Below are 19,168 nucleotides of genomic sequence, written 5' to 3' on the forward strand. Positions count from 1 at the left end.
TGCAATTTGGCAGTTCGAATCTCACAAGGCTCAAGGTTGAGTCAGCCTTCCATCCTTCCGAGGTAGGTAAAATGAGAACCCAGATTGTTGGGGGCAATAGGCTGACTCTGCAAAATGCTTAGAGAGGGCTGTGAATCAGTAAGGCTAAGTGCTATTGCTATCCTATCATCAGTCATCCCTCTAGCAATCTGCATCCTCCCTAACTTCCCAGGCCTTAATTTAATCGGAAGGAAAGACTCAGCAAGGAACTCCTTGCACAAGGCTTTTTCAAATCAGTAAGTGCAGGCAGCAAAGTGGGGGTGGGATGCTACAAAGAAACTAATGGTCAAGTAGCAAAAAATGATAAGTGCCTTGCCACTGCAAGAACTCAGACTGTTGAAAATGAAACAGAGCAAATGTCAGGAAAGCTTCGGGGAACTTTGAAATATACCATTTGGTACTTATTTGGTATGGTAGGTGGTTTCCAATGCAGGTAGTCCTCAACTCACAACCACAATTGAGCCCAAACCTTTGGTTGCTAAGTGAGCTTGCAACATTTTACAATTTTTCTTGCCACAGTTTTTAAGTGAATCACTGCAGCTAAGTTAGTAACCCAGTTATTAAACGAATCTGGCTTCCCCAATGACTTTGCTTGTCAGAAGGTCACAAAAGGGGATCATATAGCCGTGGGACACAGCAACGGTCATAAGTATGCCAAGCATCTGAATTTTGATCACATGATCATGGGGATGCTACAAAGGTTGCAAATGTGAAAAATGGTCATGTCACTTTTTTCAGTGCCGTTGTAACTCTGAATGGTCACTAAACTTTGTAAGTCAAGGACTACCTGTATCTTATTTCTGCTACTATTACAGATTGTAACTCAACTGGCTCTAAAATAAGCCTTTATTTTACAGGTAGTCCTCAATTTATGACCACAGTTGAGCCCAAAATGTACATTGCTAAGTGAGAAATTTGTTAAGTGGGTTTTGCCCCATTTTACACCTTTTCTTCCCATATTTGTTAAGTGAATCATTGCAGTTGTTAAATTAGTAACCCAGTTGTTAAATGAATCTGGTTTCCCCATTGACTTTGTTGGTCAGAAGGTCGCAAAAGGGGATCGCATGACCCAGGGACACTGCAACCGTCATAAATGTGAATCGTAATCATAAATGTGATTCGTAATCATATGTGAATCGTAATCATATGAACCGTCATAAATGTGAATGTTTAAGCATCCAAATGTAAATCACGTGACCATGGGAATGCTGCAATGGTCATAAGTCTGAAAAATGGTTATAAGTCACTTTGTAACTTTGAAATGGTCACCAAGTGAACGGTTGTAAGTCGAGGACTATCTGTATTTGTTTAAAAAATTTGTATAAAGTACCCATCTTCTAACCAACTCTGGACAGCTCCCAATCAAGTTAAATCAACATATAAAACTAAACATGTTAAAGACAACAAAAACCAATTGCCAAATCAAACATGCAGTTATCCAATCTTGTCCCAGTGGCTTGGGGGTAAAGTTGAGTCTTCAAAGCTTTTCAGTTGTTGGGATGGTCAAAATCTGATGGCCTTCAAGGGACAGAATGATACTTAGGGCAGTTTGCCACAGAAGAGGCACACTCCTTAGTTCCCATAACAACGTTTAGGGGAAGGGTCTAGGGTCTACGCCCATCCTATCTGACCTGGGAGATGTCTTTTAGGAAAGGCAGAATGGCCCACCCTGGGCCATATAGAGCTTTAAAGATGAAGGCCTGAATCTTGAATTGTATCTGGAAAGAGATTGAACGGCGTTGAATTAGCAGTGAAGCTAATTGCCTCCCGTTTGGAAGGTTGATAGTTCAATCCTAGGTAGTGGCAGTTGTTTCTCTCCCCAGGCGCAAAGAAAAAAAATGTCTGCTGCGAATTCCATGTGGCATCAGGAAGGGCATCCAGCCACTAAACATTCAGCTCTATCCAATTGCCCCAACTCTACCCCAAATTAGTGCAGTTCGCACAACAAAGGTACATGGCCAGACTTAGAATGCCTAAATTTGCAGGTTGCTTTGATGTTTTTCCTATTTTGTTTTATTTTTCCAAAATTTAATTGCCTTCCAGCATGTTTATTTGTGATTTTTATTAAGTGCCATGTATTTGCACTTAATTTAATAATGGTTGGAGAGCAACTCCCCCCCCCAAAGGAACAGCCTTAAAGAAAAAAAAGCTAGTTATAGTTAATTAAGGTGTTTGGCAAAGGCAAGATCAAGTTTAATTTCAAGTTTACTAGAAAGCCATTATTGTAAAAAAAAAGTCTTTTACTTACATTATTCTTTCAAAATACATATTTTAATTTTTATCTTTTCGCTTTGGCAGCATGCATTTAAAAATATGATTGGCAATGCAGCAGAAATGTGTAAGTGGTTATGCACATGTAAAGAAAAGTAACATTTTTATATTTAACACATAGCACAATGAAATCAGAGCATTAAAATTCTATAATGGCAATGTTAATTAGTTCTGACAAATGTGGTATTTATAGTCCAAACAATTTACCTGGAAAACTAAGTAATTTTTAAGTATAAATGTTTTTGGTGATAAAACAATACGATATGGCAGAATTTCATGAGATAAAATACAAAAAAAATAAAAATACATGCAGACATCCAGCAATGACATGATTTGGTTTTTAATATTACGTTTTCTACAGCAAAAAGTGAATGCAGATTATTTCATTTCAGGGGCAGCCCTGGAAGCAGAAAAATAAATGGGTAAACAATAAAATTAATTCCTCACCCTTCCTTCTGCTGGATACAAATACAACTCTCTCTCCCCTCCCTCCCACCCCCCAGCCATTTCTATAGAGGATTTGGGACCTATGATCTGACATAATATGGACAGATACAGGATTACCATCTCTGTAACAAAATTATAAATAGAAGGCAAAGAAATCAATGCTATGCATTAGGGGTTTTTTTGCAATCTGGATGTAAGCAAATTATTGTAATAGCTGAAATGTATACATACTAGCCTTCTATTATTTTCACTCAAATCTTATATAATCCTTTTATCTCCTGAAAAGACTTTTCGTGCAACATTTATTGAATTTGTTATTTTACTGTTGAGTCACATGTTTTCAGAGAAAATTAAATTGCATGAGAAGATCTCATGCCATGAATTTTTATTCAGAGTACTTTATAATTTACAGATTATCGTTGTCCTGTTTTGCACCCTTACCCATTCTTAATGTCTCATGGTTTATATATATTTATTTTTAAAAAGTCAGTTGGGGGAACGGCGTATAATCCTATAGTATACATTAAAAGCAGTGGTCGGATTCAAGTAATTTAACAACCAGTTCTCTGCCCGAATGATTTCTTCCAACAATCAGTTCACCAAACTGCCCAGAAAGCTAACAACCGGTTCTCCCGAAGTGGTGCGAACTGGCTGAATCCCACCACTGATTAAAAGGAACAACTCTAAATGCATGATCTGTAATTATAACTCTGAGCCAAACTTTGCTTTCTGGCATGCACATTTGGCTCTCACAGAAACAGAGAAAGTCATCTATGATTATTCAAGATATCTCTGATGGTTGTTTAATACACTTAACATTGTTGAAGCAAAAAGGGCACAAAAGAAGTAATTTGGCATAATAAAAAAAATCAAAAACTGTTCCTTCCTATCCTGAAGACAATTGCTTTTCCAAGAAATGTTTGTTTTATTTAGGGCACATGAGCACATCATTATATTGCCGTAAAACCTCTGGCAATTTTTTTCCTAGTGGGGGCCACACAGTTTTGACTGATGAAAACCTAATAACCCAATGTCATGATTGGTTCTTCAAGAAAACAAGGTTTGAAATAATGTGCAATGATTCCTCTGTCAGCAAAGTGGACATGGTCCAAAGCAAACATAGAAAATCAATGGATTCTAGCGTGTCTCCTTCAGTATGGAATCAAAGCCAATGTCATTATCTGGGTGTTCTCCAAAAGCTGCACTAAGACCGAAATAGGAATTTGTTCTACAAATAGCCTCCACCCTGTCCAATGAATGTAAATTATACAAAATTCACGTGTAAGGTAGACTTCTGTATGTTTGGGACTTCTAATAATAAACTAAAGAGGTTCAAATTGAAACCATTATAGAAGATAGATTTTTTGTCCAAAAACCATTCCCATTCTAAAGTATATCTTTCACTCCCGTTCGCCAACTCTTACTATCACATTACTTAAGTGCCTCACTTTGTAGAAGTTGGTTTGGACCCATTGATTTCAATGAACTCTTTTAACATGCAACTTGTCTTTGACTTAGGAACTCGGGAGATTCGCTGGGGCCATGATGGCAAACCTATAGCACACGTGCCAGAGGTGGCACGCAGAGTCCTCTCTTCTGGCACAAGCACTGTCGCTCCAGGTCAGATCTCCGTGGTGTTTCTTTCATGAGCTTCTGTTTCCCTGCAAACGATGAAACAGAAGCTCACGAAAGAAAAAAATCTTACCTCTTGATGCACTGCCGGTGCTGGGATGCCCCACCTCCCACTGGCCAGCTGGTGTTCGGATCTCTGCTGCGCATGCGCGCATGTTAGCACAGATGCACACATTCGTGCATGTGCACCTTTCGGTTTGGGCATGAGGACATGCAGTTTGTGCACTCGGTGTCTAAAAGGTTCGCCATTACTGGGCTATAAATATATATGGGATATGTATACAGATTTATATACATAGATACATACATACATACATACATACATACATACATATATATATATATATATATATATATATATATATATAGGTCTTTGGTTGTTCGGGTTTTCTCCCGTGTAAGATTGGAAGTGTCTTGGCGACGTTTCGACGAAGTCTCATTCGTCATCTTCAGGCTTCAGCTTCGTGCTTCTGGGAGCAATGTGTGATCGCAGCTGTTTCTTCCTTTTAACTTTAACTTAACATTAAAAGGAAGAAACAGCTGCGATCACACATTGCTCCCAGAAGCATGAAGCTGAAGCCTGAAGATGACAAATGAGACGTCGGCGCCAAGACACTTCCAATCTTACATGGGAGAAAACCAACAACAAAGACCTATACCGTGAAACCTCAGAAAACAAATATATATATATATATACACGTATTTGTTTTCTGAAGTTTTCGTGGTGTTGTATGTAGGTCTTCTCACAGAATTGAAGTGTCTTGGCGGCGTTTGATGAAGTCTCATTCGTCATCTTCAGGCTTCAGCTTGTGCTTCTGGGAGCATTGCTCCCAGAAGCATGAAGCTGAAGCCTGAAGATGACAAATGAGACGTCGTCGAAACATCACCAAGACACTTCCAATTTTACGTGGGAGAAAACCCGAATAACCAAAGACCTATATATACATACATACATACATACATACATACATACATACATATATATATAAATGTGTGTGTGTATTATATATATATGTGTGTGTGTGTGTGTGTGTATGTGTGTGTGTGTAATATATATATATGTATGTATGTATGTATGTATGTATATTTGTTTTCGTAGGTTTTCACGGGTATAGGTATGTAGGTCTTGGCATTTTCAGGTCTTTTCCCCTTAAGGTTGAGAGTAAACGTCACCAAGATACTCTCAACCTTACACGGGAAAAGACCAGAAAATGCCAAGACCTACATACATGTATGTATGTATGTATACACACACATACACACACATATGGAAATTTTTGAAGAGCTACAGATTATTGGATAATGTCAAATGATAATTGATTGGATCTAGACATTCAGCAATTTATGACATTATTTAATGAAGCTGTTTCTTGGGTGATTTTTCATTTTATTGTTACCAAAAAATTTATTGGCATATCGTAAGAGTAGACAATAAAACAAACCTTGAAATTATATAGCCCAAAACCCATGTAGACCACACACCATATAGCACCTTATTCATTATTCACATATTGCCTGCATTCTCTGAGAAATTCTAAGAATTGCAGTTTCAAATACCGTATATACTCGAATATAAGCCGATCCGAGTATAAGCCGAGGTCCCCAATTTTACCCCAAAAACTGGGGTAAACTGGGGACTCGAGTATAAGCCGAGGGTGGGAAATGAGGCACCTACCGGTTGGGGAAACCCTCCCTCCCTCAGCTGAGAAGGCTGGCGGCTCCCCCGCCCCGCCCTCTCACTGCACCGGCAGGGCTTCCGCGCGGAAAAATGTGAAAAAAAGAAAAAAAAAAAACTCGAGTATAAGCCGTATAGACCCGAGTATAAGCCGAGGGGAAGTTTTTCAGCACAAAAAACGTGCTGAAAAACTCGGCTTATACTCGAGTATATACGGTAACTCCTTCACCAAAGGAGGTGGGGGGAAATTATTCCTCTCAAATGATTGAACAGTAGAGTTTTAACAATAAAAAAAGTCAAGGAAAGCAATAACAATTTCTTCCAGCAATCTTTCTTTGATTCACTTTATGTTCAGAAAAAAATTGATTAAGGAGTGGAACACAAAAAGTTCAAAGTTTTTTTCTTTATTTTAGCTATTCTCCTATTGCTCTTATCTAGAGGATGCTGTAGGATCAAGAAAATTTTCTAAAGAGCAATCACCCATTATTTTAATGGTTTTAATTCGGTTTTAATTCGGCTACCATTGAATAAGTTTTTTAATTGATTTGTAACTTTGTATATTTATTGCTTTTTATCTTGGCTGTACACCGCCCTGAGTCCTTCGGGAGAAGGGCGGTATAAAAGTTTAATTAATAAATAAATAAATAAATAAATTATTTTACCTGCACCATCTACTCTCTAAAAATGAAGTACTATTCCATATTTATTGCATTACACTTTGAACAGGTACTTGCATCTCTCACCTTCATTAACTCTTGCACTTGCTTAAGCAAGGAAATGAGGTAGTATTCAGTACATAATCGTATTTATAGGTTCCAATCAATGTTGGGATGTTGCATGTAAAGAGAACCTTGCATCAAACTATGCATATATCTCTATATCTGCATCAATAATGATCAACATGTTATCATTTTATTGTGAATAAAATGAGAATTAACAAGATACAGAGCATGGCTTCTGGAACTCTTTCCAAAGCCTTTACCAGCAGTGGCCATAAAACACATGTTTCTGTGGATTGGGATGCATTTGGATAGGTTGCTTTGAGTCACATGACCAGGAGGGGGAAAGGCAGGGCTATTAGACGGGAGCATCTGCTGATATTCTGAGCTGCTGCTTCATCGAATTGGGAAGCACTGAGGAGATTTTTTGGAATGCTTTCCCCCCTCGCTCCAAGTATCTTTCACTTACTTAATTCACTGCTTCTTTTGCTAGCTTCTTCTTTCCAAATGTAACATTTAAGAATAGTGGGTTGTAGTGAAAAAGCACAAATTGTGTCATCTGTCTGCATAGCCTTCAAATGACCCTGACATTTTGGAGGCATCTGGCAGCAGATAAAATATTTCCTACTTAGTATATTAAATATTTAAGTATACACAAACCCCAGTTTTGTTTTTTTATTGCTTTGATCTCAAAGATTATCTCTCTCACGAGGAAGAGAAGTTCCTTGAAGATGAGCTCCAGCATGAGTCTGAAAGCTCAGAATGTTGTGACCCAGGCCCAAGTAGGTAGTAGAAAACTCAGTCAGTGAAAAAACAAACTTTATTCGAACAGCTGAGAATTACTTCATTCTCAGCGTAGTTCAACTAAATTAAAGCAGATTCCTCCCAACACAAATTCCTCAGTGCTATCACAAACGTTGGTCCAATTAGGCAAACTGCCAAAGCCCTTTCTTGGCAAACGTTTAGAAGTCACTAATGCAAAAATAAATGCAAGAAGACTAAGCTACCAACGTTGTTTTCCAGCAAAGATCCAAATGCCGTTGCTGGTCTGTTTTAAGCCTTATGGAAGGGGCCAATCATCTCTTGGCCCTACTCCCGAGTCATCCTCTTTGCCTGAGCTGCTCTTGCCTTCTGCAGTTCTTCTCAAGTGTGCATTAGGAACAGGCTCCTCCTGTCCTACTATCAGTCTCTGGAGGCTCTGGAATCCGTACCTCACTCCCCGATGGCCCTGGCCTCACCTCAGCCTCATCGCTGTCCGACTCCATTGCCAGCTCTGCAGGCTGCTGGCGAACCACAACACAGAAGGCTAAGCTCTGGTCCCAGTGAATGACCCAGATTGGATCCTGCATTATTCCTCTCAGGCATTATCACATTTTCTCTCCACATTATCCTTTTTTTGAATGCAATCATAACCATACCAAACATATCCAGTAGCAGCAGCCAGACATCTTGAAAATATAAGCAAGCTTAGGTCTTCTTAGCACCAAAATGGGGACGCACCATGAAATCCCTGGGCTAGGAAGTTAAAAAAAAATCTTGGAAGGAAGCATTACAGATAATCCTGGACTTACAAACACAACTGGGCCCAAAATTTATGTTAAGTGAGACATTTGTGTGAGTTTTGCCCCCATTTTATGACTTTTCTTGCCATACCCATTGACTTTACTTGTCAGAAGTCACAAAAGGGGATCACATGACCCCGGGACACAACAACAGACATAAATATGAACCAGTTGCCAAGTGTCTGAATTCTGATCATATGACCATGGGGATGCTGCAAAGGTCATAACTGTGAAAAACGGTCAAAACGGCACATTTTAATGTTGCTATAACTTTGATTGACCACTAAACAAGCTGTTGTAAGTCAAGGACTACCTATATTTTAAAGAAAACAATCTGGGCACATTATGGGATTAGCCAAAGTCAAGCCTGAATGCCACATAACTTCAAAGATGATGAATGCCTCCTTCAAGTTACCATGAATGAAACCAAGACAAGATATTTACCATTTATTCCCAACAGCCACTAAAATATAAAAGATATCACATTAAAATACAGAGTGTCCTGGGCCATGAATGCATATACACAATCATTTATTTGGTGACACAAGATTCTTCATTCTTTAAGCATTGTTGTAAATCAACTCGTTGTCTATGCAATTGTTTATATCTGTACATTGCCCAGAATCCATCCAGATTAAGACTGTAGATAAATCTTATGAATGAATGAATGAATGAAACATCTAATAGCTACAAATGTTTTTCCTCTTGTTCCATGAGAAGACTGTAGATGAAGTGATTATCTTGTGATAAAAGCTCCAACTCTATCATACTAAAGTACCATTACCGTATTTTTGAGACTATAAAACACTCTGGACTATAAAATGCACATTAGCTTTAGAGGAAGAAAACAAGAAAAAAAAAATCTGCCTCTGCCTCCCAGCATCCATCCGGTATTCATCTGGCTAGTGTCCTTGCAGCAAACAGCAAACAAGGCTGGTCAGCTTCAGCATGTTATCACCGCCACGGCCCGTTCACCGCAGCCCATTCACTGCAACCCATTTGCTGCCACGGCCCTTTTGCCACCACCTGTTTGCCGCCGATCACCACTATTGGTGGCAAATGGGCAGCAGCAAATGGGCGGCAGCAGCAGCCACAGGCACGGCAGCGACAATCCCCGCCGCCTAGAACAACTGATCAGCACCGCACCAACCCACCTTCTCCCCGCCTCAATATTCACTCTATAAGACTCACAGACATTTCCACTCACTTTTTTTGGGTGGTGGGTGGGGGGGAGGAGTGTGTCTTATAGTCTGAAAAATACGGTAATTAAAATTAAATTATAAGTATCACATTGACATATGATAGAGTTATTTATATTTATCCTTATAAATATATTTATAAATATAAATATATTTATATTTATCCTTATCCTTTATATTCATTCTGCTTTAAAAATTTTCTAGTATATGCTGAACGAACACTATAAATCATAAAGCTTATATCATAAAGAAATTATTCTTGTATGTTATGCATATTGTATTTATCATAAAAAATATAAATTGGAAACAAAGATGAAAGAATACACTATCTGCATTGTAATTTTTTTTTGCCATTTTTATTTGTTTTGATTTTAAATTGTTTTGTTTTTAATGTTTTACTATTTTGATGATGCCACTCAGTTGCTAGGTGAATTGGGAGGTTACCTAAATGTGATTAAATACATACCTACAAATTAAAAATTAATTGCAAATATGTTTCTAGTGTATATAAGTGGTATACATTACTAAATAATTGCAATATACTGCAATATATATGCAGTGATGCATGCTTTGTAAATTTGCAGTATCCCTATTGTACATTCCACTCTCTACATCGTTTTAAATTTTATATTGAATAAATATAAATAATGCCCAGTAGAATACTATGACCTTTATTTTATTGCAATTAATATAGAGGAACAGTTAAACTTCAATTTGAGATTTAAAGAGCCACAACAACTTAGAATTTGGGTATTTTGATTGAGCACATGGAATATGACTGAATAATATTAATAAAAATTAATTCCCCTGGAAGAAAGAACTCTTCCCTGAATAAATTACTTTCTCTATATTGAAATGTTAAACAGATCATTCTGGTACAAATTAATACTGAAAACTGAGCGCTGCAATGCTGATATTTTCAGCTGATAATATTAAAAATAACACAGGAGAATATAGAAGTAATTCAAAAATTCAATATAGTTTTTTTTAAAAAAAGATTACTATATTGTCACTTAATATGTGCAATTGCCTTAGGAATTCAATGCCAGTTTTTTGTGTTTGTTATAAAACTGGGAACTGAATAAAGCCACGATTTTCTTGTTTAGTTTTTGCAACATTGTTGCATTATCTCAAGGAATTAACTTTAGATTTATGCACCGTGTAAAATAATGTCCCCTAAATTACTCTACAGTTAATACCTCTAGTCAGCCAAAGAAAGTATTCATCTTGGGGTATTATTATTTTTTGTGTGTAGACAAAATGTAAGAGATACAGAAGCAAAAACCAAATAGTTACTGAAGTCTTCAACCAAGCTCATATGAAAACCGTATAAAAATATGAACATTTCAATAATGGTACCAGAATTATGGAACTTATTAACCACCTGAGACACATAAAGCTCATGCTTCCGAGCCCCAAGACACCTATAAATTTAAATAGGGCTTCTTGATGGAATGATTAAATGCATGATTGATCTAATTGTATTTAGTTGGTCACAGTCCTACTGTCTGAATTTTATTAGTTATTGTTTATTGGGTGTTAATGGTCTATTATTTATGTTACTTGATTTATACATCTTTCTATTCTTGTGAATACTCAAAACAGCTGTGATTTTTTATGAATTGGTAAGCAATTTTGCAGATTTTGTCTTAAAGATACCCTTAAATAAACAAACACAGGCACTAAAGAAGAACATGTTATTGAACATGTTATTTAAAAGAACAATCATTTCCTAAGTTTTGTCACCCAAAACCTACATACCAGAATTCTTATAAAGTTAGCTCCTTAGTACATGGTTTAATTTTAAAAACGCAACTCACTGATAAAAATGAATGATTAAAACATTCATGAATTGCATTCCTGACAACTTTTCAGGCAATACACACTACACAGTTAATCCAGTGCATATTTCACCTGAACAGATAAGAATCAAAATCATATTTAATAAACATTATATCTCCATTGAGACCAGATGCTGATGGGAAGTAAGCAAGCAGGACATGTGCAAGAGTAACCCTAATCACTACTACTCAGTTCCCTGGCAGTTGGCCTTGAGAGTAGAACAACCAACTGTTATCCTTCATCTCCATCAAGATACTAATCCCTTTTTTAAATGATTCAGGTTGGTGCCCATTCTGTCCAAATGTTTTGAAAACCAAGTCATAATTTAGCTATATAGTGAATCAATTATTATAACTATTCAAGCATATGAAGCACAGAATACTGATTCACTTTACTTTCATCTGTTCCATCAATTCAGGAGAAGAAACAAAAAAAATTGCTTGATTATCTTCATCTGTTCCATCAATTCAGGAGAAAAACAAAAAAAAAAAAAAAAAAGGTTTGATTCTCTTCATCGTCCCTAGTTACGTATACCAGTTACTCATCTGCTTTTGCATTTTTTGCTGAAATATTTTGCCACACACATTATTTCAAAACCTATTTTACTTTGAAGGAAACCCTACTGCCTCATTTTCAAACCTGAAAGTTCAGTCATTTACCATGGATATATTCACAATATGCAAAACAGATATCAGACTGTTGATGTGACTTTAGAACATTTGAAACCACAACATGAAAGGTGCAGTCCTTTAGGTCTGCCTCTACTGGGTGAGATTCCAGGTTCCAGTACACCATTTTTTTAGTATTTGGTGTTTCTTACAATCAGGGTAACATTCTTCATGCTTCAATTGTGACTATTTCCAAATAAGACCAATTATTTCCAAATAAGACCAATTATTTCCAACTAAAACCAATGAAAGGAGCCTATTAGTCACAATCTCCATCAAACATAGAACTAACTTATCCACAAGCATAATCAGCAAACTAACTATAAATCCATCCATCCATCTATCTACCCATCCAGTTTTGGCAAACAGGCAATTGGTTTGCCAGCTGCTGCTATTCTATAAAAAAACGACGACTGGTCTTTGGGGAGTGAGGCGGGTAAAAAGAAGACTGCTTTTCCTGTTGCCATCAGGAATGGGTTAAATCCCACAACTGTTCCCCAAAACAATTAAAGCCTTCAGATGCCAATATATTCTCACATCTCACTATCTGTGGTTTCATTGTCTTAAAAGTGATCTTCAAGCTTCACAATATGAGACATGTTTTTCCTATTCTAAGGGAGATTGATTAATGTTGAATGGTATTAAATACCATCCCTGCCCTCAAAAGGGCTTCCAAAGGCTCTTTAGAGAAAAATAAATAAATGAATAATTTAAAATCACATTCTAGTCTCTTTCCCCCCTGCTGTAGACTAAATAAAATATTGACCTTTTTCTCATTGATAAATTGACTTTCTGAACCCATTTTGTTCCTCTCCACCCCTTATTTGAAGCCATCAAACTGCATTGTCCTTTAGCTTGACTATAACCGAGTTACTCTCCCCCTGTGCCCAACCCGAAAAGTATCTTTGGCACCTCTGCAGTTTGAGCAGCTTCACTTTTTTTCTCCCACACCACTCAGCCTTGGCTGCCCTTAAAGAAAATCCTCACAGAACAACGTGTCAATTTTGCATTCCTTTACAAAGGCAACTTCTATTACAGAGACCAGTAGCTTGGCTCTGCTTCCCCACAGACAGAGAGCTTTGTGACCATGTAGAAACCAGGGGAAAGGAAAACATTTTCTGCATGAAAATGCAACCTTCTTCAGCACAGGGAGCTAGGGCTGGATAAGGAAGAAAATTCTCCCTCTGTTCCCCACCTTCCTCAATCTCTTATTTTTCCTCTCTTTCCTTGGTTCCAGCCACCCATGTATTCTTTTACCAGAAAAAATTCATTTGTTCAATAAATCTTTATTCATAAACCCATGTACCCAGTCATTTAGAATGGTAATGTTATTGATATCACTTATCTTGGCACATTTCCACATTTAAGAGCTTTCACTGAACATCCCTAACATTTCACTTTCATTTCTCTGAGAAATTGCCCACATCTTCTTCCTTGTACCTGTTCATGACTAGCCAGGAAGGCATGTTAAAGGACAAACGTGATTGAATGAATGGATAGCATCTAGAAAGCTTTATTATTATTGTTATTGTTATTATTATCCCCAAAGCTTCCACCATCCACTTTATTAAACATGTAGGCTATGATCTAAGTTACTAGACAACAGTCTTCATTTTGCCATATGCTTTGCCATATTGAGAACATAATGTTTCTTCTGGAACTTTTCCTGTCTGGGATAGGAGCAAACGAGCTTCCGGTTTGACACACTAGATTCGAGAAGATGTTAAATATGTTTGAATCGCTAGCCAAGATAACCTAGGATTACCTGATATTTATACAGTACCATTAAAGGCCTTTAATAGATGCTTCCTAATCTCAGTGAACCAGGCAGGTCTCAGAAGGCATCCTTTTTTAACACCTTTTTGCACAGTGATACTAATCCTAGGTCAATGATGGCTAACAAATTGGGAGTCAAGATTACCCATTCCCTCAATCTCTGCGATCCTAGTCTATTTGGATTTTTTAAACTTTCAATAGTATTTATTATTAAGATTGCCCACATGTGTTTCGAAATACCTTCCTTGCAAAGCCACAGCAAAGGTCACAGGTGAATAACCACGTGCAGAAAGACTCTTGCAATAAGAAAGAGAGACAAGTAACTTGATAACCAACCTATCAGCATAGTTCTATATTTATTGGAGAATAAAATCGTAAGTCCTAATTTAATAGAAAAGGAAACCCTTAGCTAGATTGGTTTGTTTGTTTTTTCTTAAAAAACAGAATATTTACATATTACATTAAATGAGCAAAATTAGATCCTCCCTCTTGGAAGGAATCCAGAGAATGACCAACCGCAGACCTTCAGAAATCCTTTTATGCAGCAACTGGTGTGGAGTGCAACTCAGTTTGACTTACAGATCATTTAAATTTATTACATGAAGGGGCAGTGGGACAATGGAGCCCTTTTGAAGAGCACCTACCTTCCTTCGGTGGCCGCTTGGCTTCTCGTGTGAGATTGCAGACCTGGGTGGTCTGCAGTTCCTGGGTGAGACAGCCTTCTGTCTGCTCATTCAGCGGCAATACGACATTATTGAGCAACACCATGGAATGGTCATTTCCCCCTTCTTCTCCTAAATGCTGAGGGCAGGTGCATTTTGTATACATGATCCCACAGGACTCGGTTCTCCCATTCTCAGATTTCAAGCAGCTCTCCAGCCAAGTGCATAATACATGGCAACCAAACTGGCTTGGGCTCACCTTGTTCAAAACCAAAAATTCAAAGAAAGACTTTTTATCATCTTCCTTTTTGTATAATCCTATGAAATCAAAGGGGTAGACCCGACGTATCTGAATGAAATTCTTATCATATTGCAGAAATACAAAAGCATTCTTGGAATCACACAGCTGCATTATAGAATGATTATTCTTTAAGAGATCCTTAATTTTTTCATGAGAAAAATGATCAAACTGATAAGCCAGCAAGGAAAAATTAGAGCAAGTAAAGTCCTTTTTGGAAAATTTCAGGTAAATGCTATATTTGGTTGGATCTGGGTTTTCCAGTGTCCATGTGCAGTTGGTAAAGTTTTTGGGAAACATTTCACTTAGAGAATACGATCCATAAATGACCCCCTTCACCAGCGTTGAACACCAGAAGTCTTGGGCAGCATTAAATCCAAACATAACCAGGAGATAGGTGGAAAATATATAAATCAGCAAATTACGAACAGCCTTCATCCTATGTCATTTGGCCTGCAGAAGAGGAGAGGAAATCAAGAATGCGGGTCAAATGCTTCATGAAACTCAAATGTCTTTTAAAATTGCAGCCAGATATTTTCAGGATCCCATTTAGAATATATATGTAATTTTCCCCTTAAAAATAGTTTTAAATATATTATTTTAATTCAAGAAGTTGTTGGATGCTGTGTGAATAGTGCCACCATGTGGTCAATTTGGCTGACTAATTTGCTTTTCCAGATTTTTAAAAATAAGGTTATTATAACACAAATGTGTCTTTTTGTTTTGCACATGTTCAGGTTGGCAGGTTCTGATTATTTTAATTACAAATTGTATCAGACAGATTACTTTTATATAGATCTTCTATACAGTATTTTCATGCAATAAGGAGAAAAATTGTTATTCAGCATCTTTTCTACTGTTATTGTCACTTTGAACAATTATTATGAATCACTCATAATTTTTAAAATGCACAGTTTACTCTTTTCTTTACTTTGAGCTTTATCTTCTATATGATTGTCACTAGAATAGTAGATTAAATACCAGTATATTAATATTTTTTACAAATCTGAATAAATCATTTAATTCTGGGGAAAACTTTCTTCCATCTATCAGTAGGAGCAAGTTCAATACTTTAAATACTGAAATGTCTCTGAAATTCATTCCATGTGGAATAAATGGAGTGAATTTCCAATAGAAATTAAAGGAGCAACTTACTTTCTTGAGATACAACTTCCCTCTTAAATAGACCCACACTGATGCTTTTTTTCAAATATGTGTGTTGGGTATAGTGCCATCTCTTATCAATTCTATCCTGGAAATAGCACATGTATTTTAATCCTCACAGTAGCTGCAATTTCTATGTATCTCTTTCTAAAGGAAATGAATTGCAAATATATTTAATTACAGAACATTTAAGAGAAACTGTGTGTGAGAGAAGATATTTCCAGTAGTCATATTTGTGAAGTTGCTTATTTCTTTAGTTAATGGTGACCAGTTCTCTGTGATGTCAAATTAATATTTTTAAATGAATTAGTTAGCACTTTTTCTATTATTTATGTAGTGACAACATACATACAATTAATGAATGTTTTATATTAATTCCTCTTATTCTTTCCAGCTTTTTTTATCTCCACTCTGAATGACCAGGCTAGCATCTCCCTCCCCCAATTGCGTAATGCTGAACAAATCAAGAGATTTTGAGCTTCCCAGATTATAAACCACAAGCTCTAAACATGAACAGGAGGAAAGCAAATGGCTTAGGTTTTTTTTTTAAATCTGCAAGTTCCCGAAGAAAAATAGTAGGGTAGGGAGCGATGTACATTGTGGAAAATAAGCTTTCCCAAGAAATGACAATCCATTTTCTCTTTGCTGAGCATTATAAGCAACAAATGGCTTCTTTGCAAAATGAGGCTGAAAGGATGAGAAGGAACTTGCCTATGAGCAAACCTTGGATATGAGTCTCTACTCTACAAATGTTGCCAGAGCACTTTGTGAGCACTGCAGCCCTGTTATTATTTGCAAAGGTTTCAGCACTGAAAGACAATGCGGGATTAAAAGCATAACTTTGGGAATTCCATTAGTAAAGCACATCTATTTCAGAATGTGTAGTAAGTGTGTTGGCCTTATTTAGACATTTGATAAAAATCTGAGGAACTGCAGGAAGAGACCTCAGGAAAATGATTTCTTAAAAACAGTCAGTTCCACTGGCTGGCTCGTGTTCTGTTAAGACTCTTATAATCCAATGGATATCATCTTGGCTTTCCTGTTTGATCAGGAAAAAGACTATTCTCCATCACTTACACAGGGGCAATCTTTTAAATACACCAAATGCAGCAGAACATAATATTTGGGGAACTGATGCAGCAAATGCCAGTCGTTTCAGAAGGAAGAATTTCATATGATTCAGATCATGAGAGAGAAAGCTGTTTTAAAACGCCTGATTTCGGAGGACCTAACATCCATGGGAACTCAGTTTCTTCCACTGAAAGACAATCTGCTTCTCTCTTCCACTGAAAGACAATCTGTTTCTCTCTCTCTCTCTCTCACTCTCCCTCTCTCTCTCTCTCTCTCCCACCCCAGGTGATACTAGTTTAATCAAACCTAGACGGCGCCATCACCCCACAGATTGGCTCCACCAAGGAAGAGCCACAGACCTCCCTGAAACTTCCCATTAACCTAAGCGATCCCCTTCTTCCTCTTCTTTCCGTGAAATCACCATGTCTGTTCACATCCATGGAGGCAAGATTCCTCTTGCAGCTGGGCTATCAACCCCGATTACTTGTCCACTTGCCAAGGAGAGTTTTTCTAACTTTTGATAGCCTGGATGAAGAGGTTTTTTGCAGGTTAAGGTTTGTATGTCAAGTCCTCTTACCTCACATCTCCTTGCTTCCCTAACAAACAAACAAAAACAAAAAAGCAGGCTAAGCTTCCCACCCCACCACTCTAGCCTAACTGCCCCTACCACCTTCCCATTTTCCCGCACGACCCTTACCTTCCACTCCGAAAGCAGGCAGCTATGTCTCTAAGAAGATCCTAGCACCACCAGCACATGTCCCAAAAAGAGGCACGGAGACATTCCCCTTCTGGCGGAAGCATCGTTGCCCATTTTCCTCAGCTGGCATTCAAAATCAAAAGCAGGAGAGGGTGGGGGCGGGATAAAAATTAATGCTGGGATTTTTTTTGGAGGAGGGAGGGGGGGTTAGAGGCACTCGGTTCCGGCCAAAGCGTTTCTTCCAGATCTATAAAATCGAACCAAAGATAAGGTGAGGTAGGGAGGGAGGGGGAATAAAAAATAACCCAAACCGGATTAAGATGGGGGACAGACACTGCAGGGGGGGGGGAAAGGAAAGGGATAAAACGGACTTGTTTTTTTTTAAAAAAAAACAGCAGCTCACTTGTTTTCTTTTACTTGAAAACAGTCTAACCCCTACAGCAGAGAAACCAGGCGAAAGGGGCGAACCAGAAGGCAAACTCAAAAAGAGATCCACTTGCCCTACTGCAGATTTGTTGGCGGGCTTTGGTTCTTGGCTGTGGTAAAACCGATTACTCCCTTTCCTCTCTTCACCTCCCTTCTCTCTCTTCTTCTTTTTCTCCTTCTTCTTCCTTCCTCCTCCGGCTCTCAAATACCTGAGCGAAGAGCCGCAACTGAGGAATGGGGGGAAATGAATCTCTCGCCCGCTCTTTCTTTTTTTTTTCTCCTTGGCCAAGGATGGCGAATAGCTGTTTCGAAGGGAAGAAGCAGGACTCCGTCAAAAGAAAAGAAGAGAGTGACGAAGGTCTGGGTGAAGCGCGGGAAGAGAGAGAGTTACTGTATCTCTATGCGTGCGGGTGAGTGCATGCTTGCCCGAGTTTGTATGTGAGTGCGTGCGGGTCAGCGTGTGTGTGTGTGTGCGCTCGCGTGCATGAGAGAAAATAGAACTGCTGGGAATGTGTGAGTGCGCTTTAGCTTGCGCCCGGGCGCTCGGCTTCCTCTCCAGTGGCTCTTCGTGAATGTGTGTGTCTAGGTCTGTCTGTGTGTGTGTGTTGCGCGCGCGTGTTGGGGTGTGTGTGTGCGCGCGCGCGGGCTTCTTTCTCGCTCTCTTCCCAATGAGGGTGAGTGAGCCCCGCGCTCTCCAGAACGCGGGCGCGCCTTTGCGCGCTCCCCAGGAATCTCTGCCAAACCTTTCCCCCCCCACCTAGCCACCCAGTGCTCTCCCGTTACAGCAGCCAACGCGGGTTTTAAGCGCAACAACCCGCTCCCCACACCCCACGCGCGCGTGCGCTCCTCTCTTCGGGGCTTGTCTCCCGCGCCTTTCCCCCAGGCGCGCGCGCGCGCGTGCAGGAGGGGACAGAGACGGGATGTTGTGGCGGGGGGGGGGGGTCTGCTTTCGCGCGCGCCTCGTGCGAGCGCGTGAGGTAAAGCTTCTCCCTCTCAGGCTTCTGCAAGTGGAGCCCGCCG

The 19,168-nt window shown here is 38.7% G+C and overlaps 1 protein-coding gene across 1 annotated transcript in view; it reads right to left on the bottom strand.

Moving 5' to 3' along the window:
- The window catches only part of ADGRB3 (adhesion G protein-coupled receptor B3), a 574,188-nt gene extending 555,442 nt beyond the window's left edge, over positions 1–18,746 (bottom strand). The window contains exons 1-2 of the mRNA XM_058176574.1: positions 18,126–18,746; positions 14,475–15,243 (exon numbers count right to left, since the gene is read on the bottom strand). Of these exons, the coding sequence (XP_058032557.1) occupies positions 14,475–15,228 (754 nt within the window). The 5' untranslated portion in view covers positions 15,229–15,243; positions 18,126–18,746. The remainder of the gene's footprint in view (positions 1–14,474; positions 15,244–18,125) is intronic.
- Positions 18,747–19,168: the final 422 nt, after the last annotated feature.

The sequence above is a fragment of the Ahaetulla prasina genome, chromosome 1 (assembly GCF_028640845.1).
Source record: "Ahaetulla prasina isolate Xishuangbanna chromosome 1, ASM2864084v1, whole genome shotgun sequence".
NCBI classification, from domain to species: Eukaryota; Metazoa; Chordata; class Lepidosauria; order Squamata; family Colubridae; genus Ahaetulla; species Ahaetulla prasina.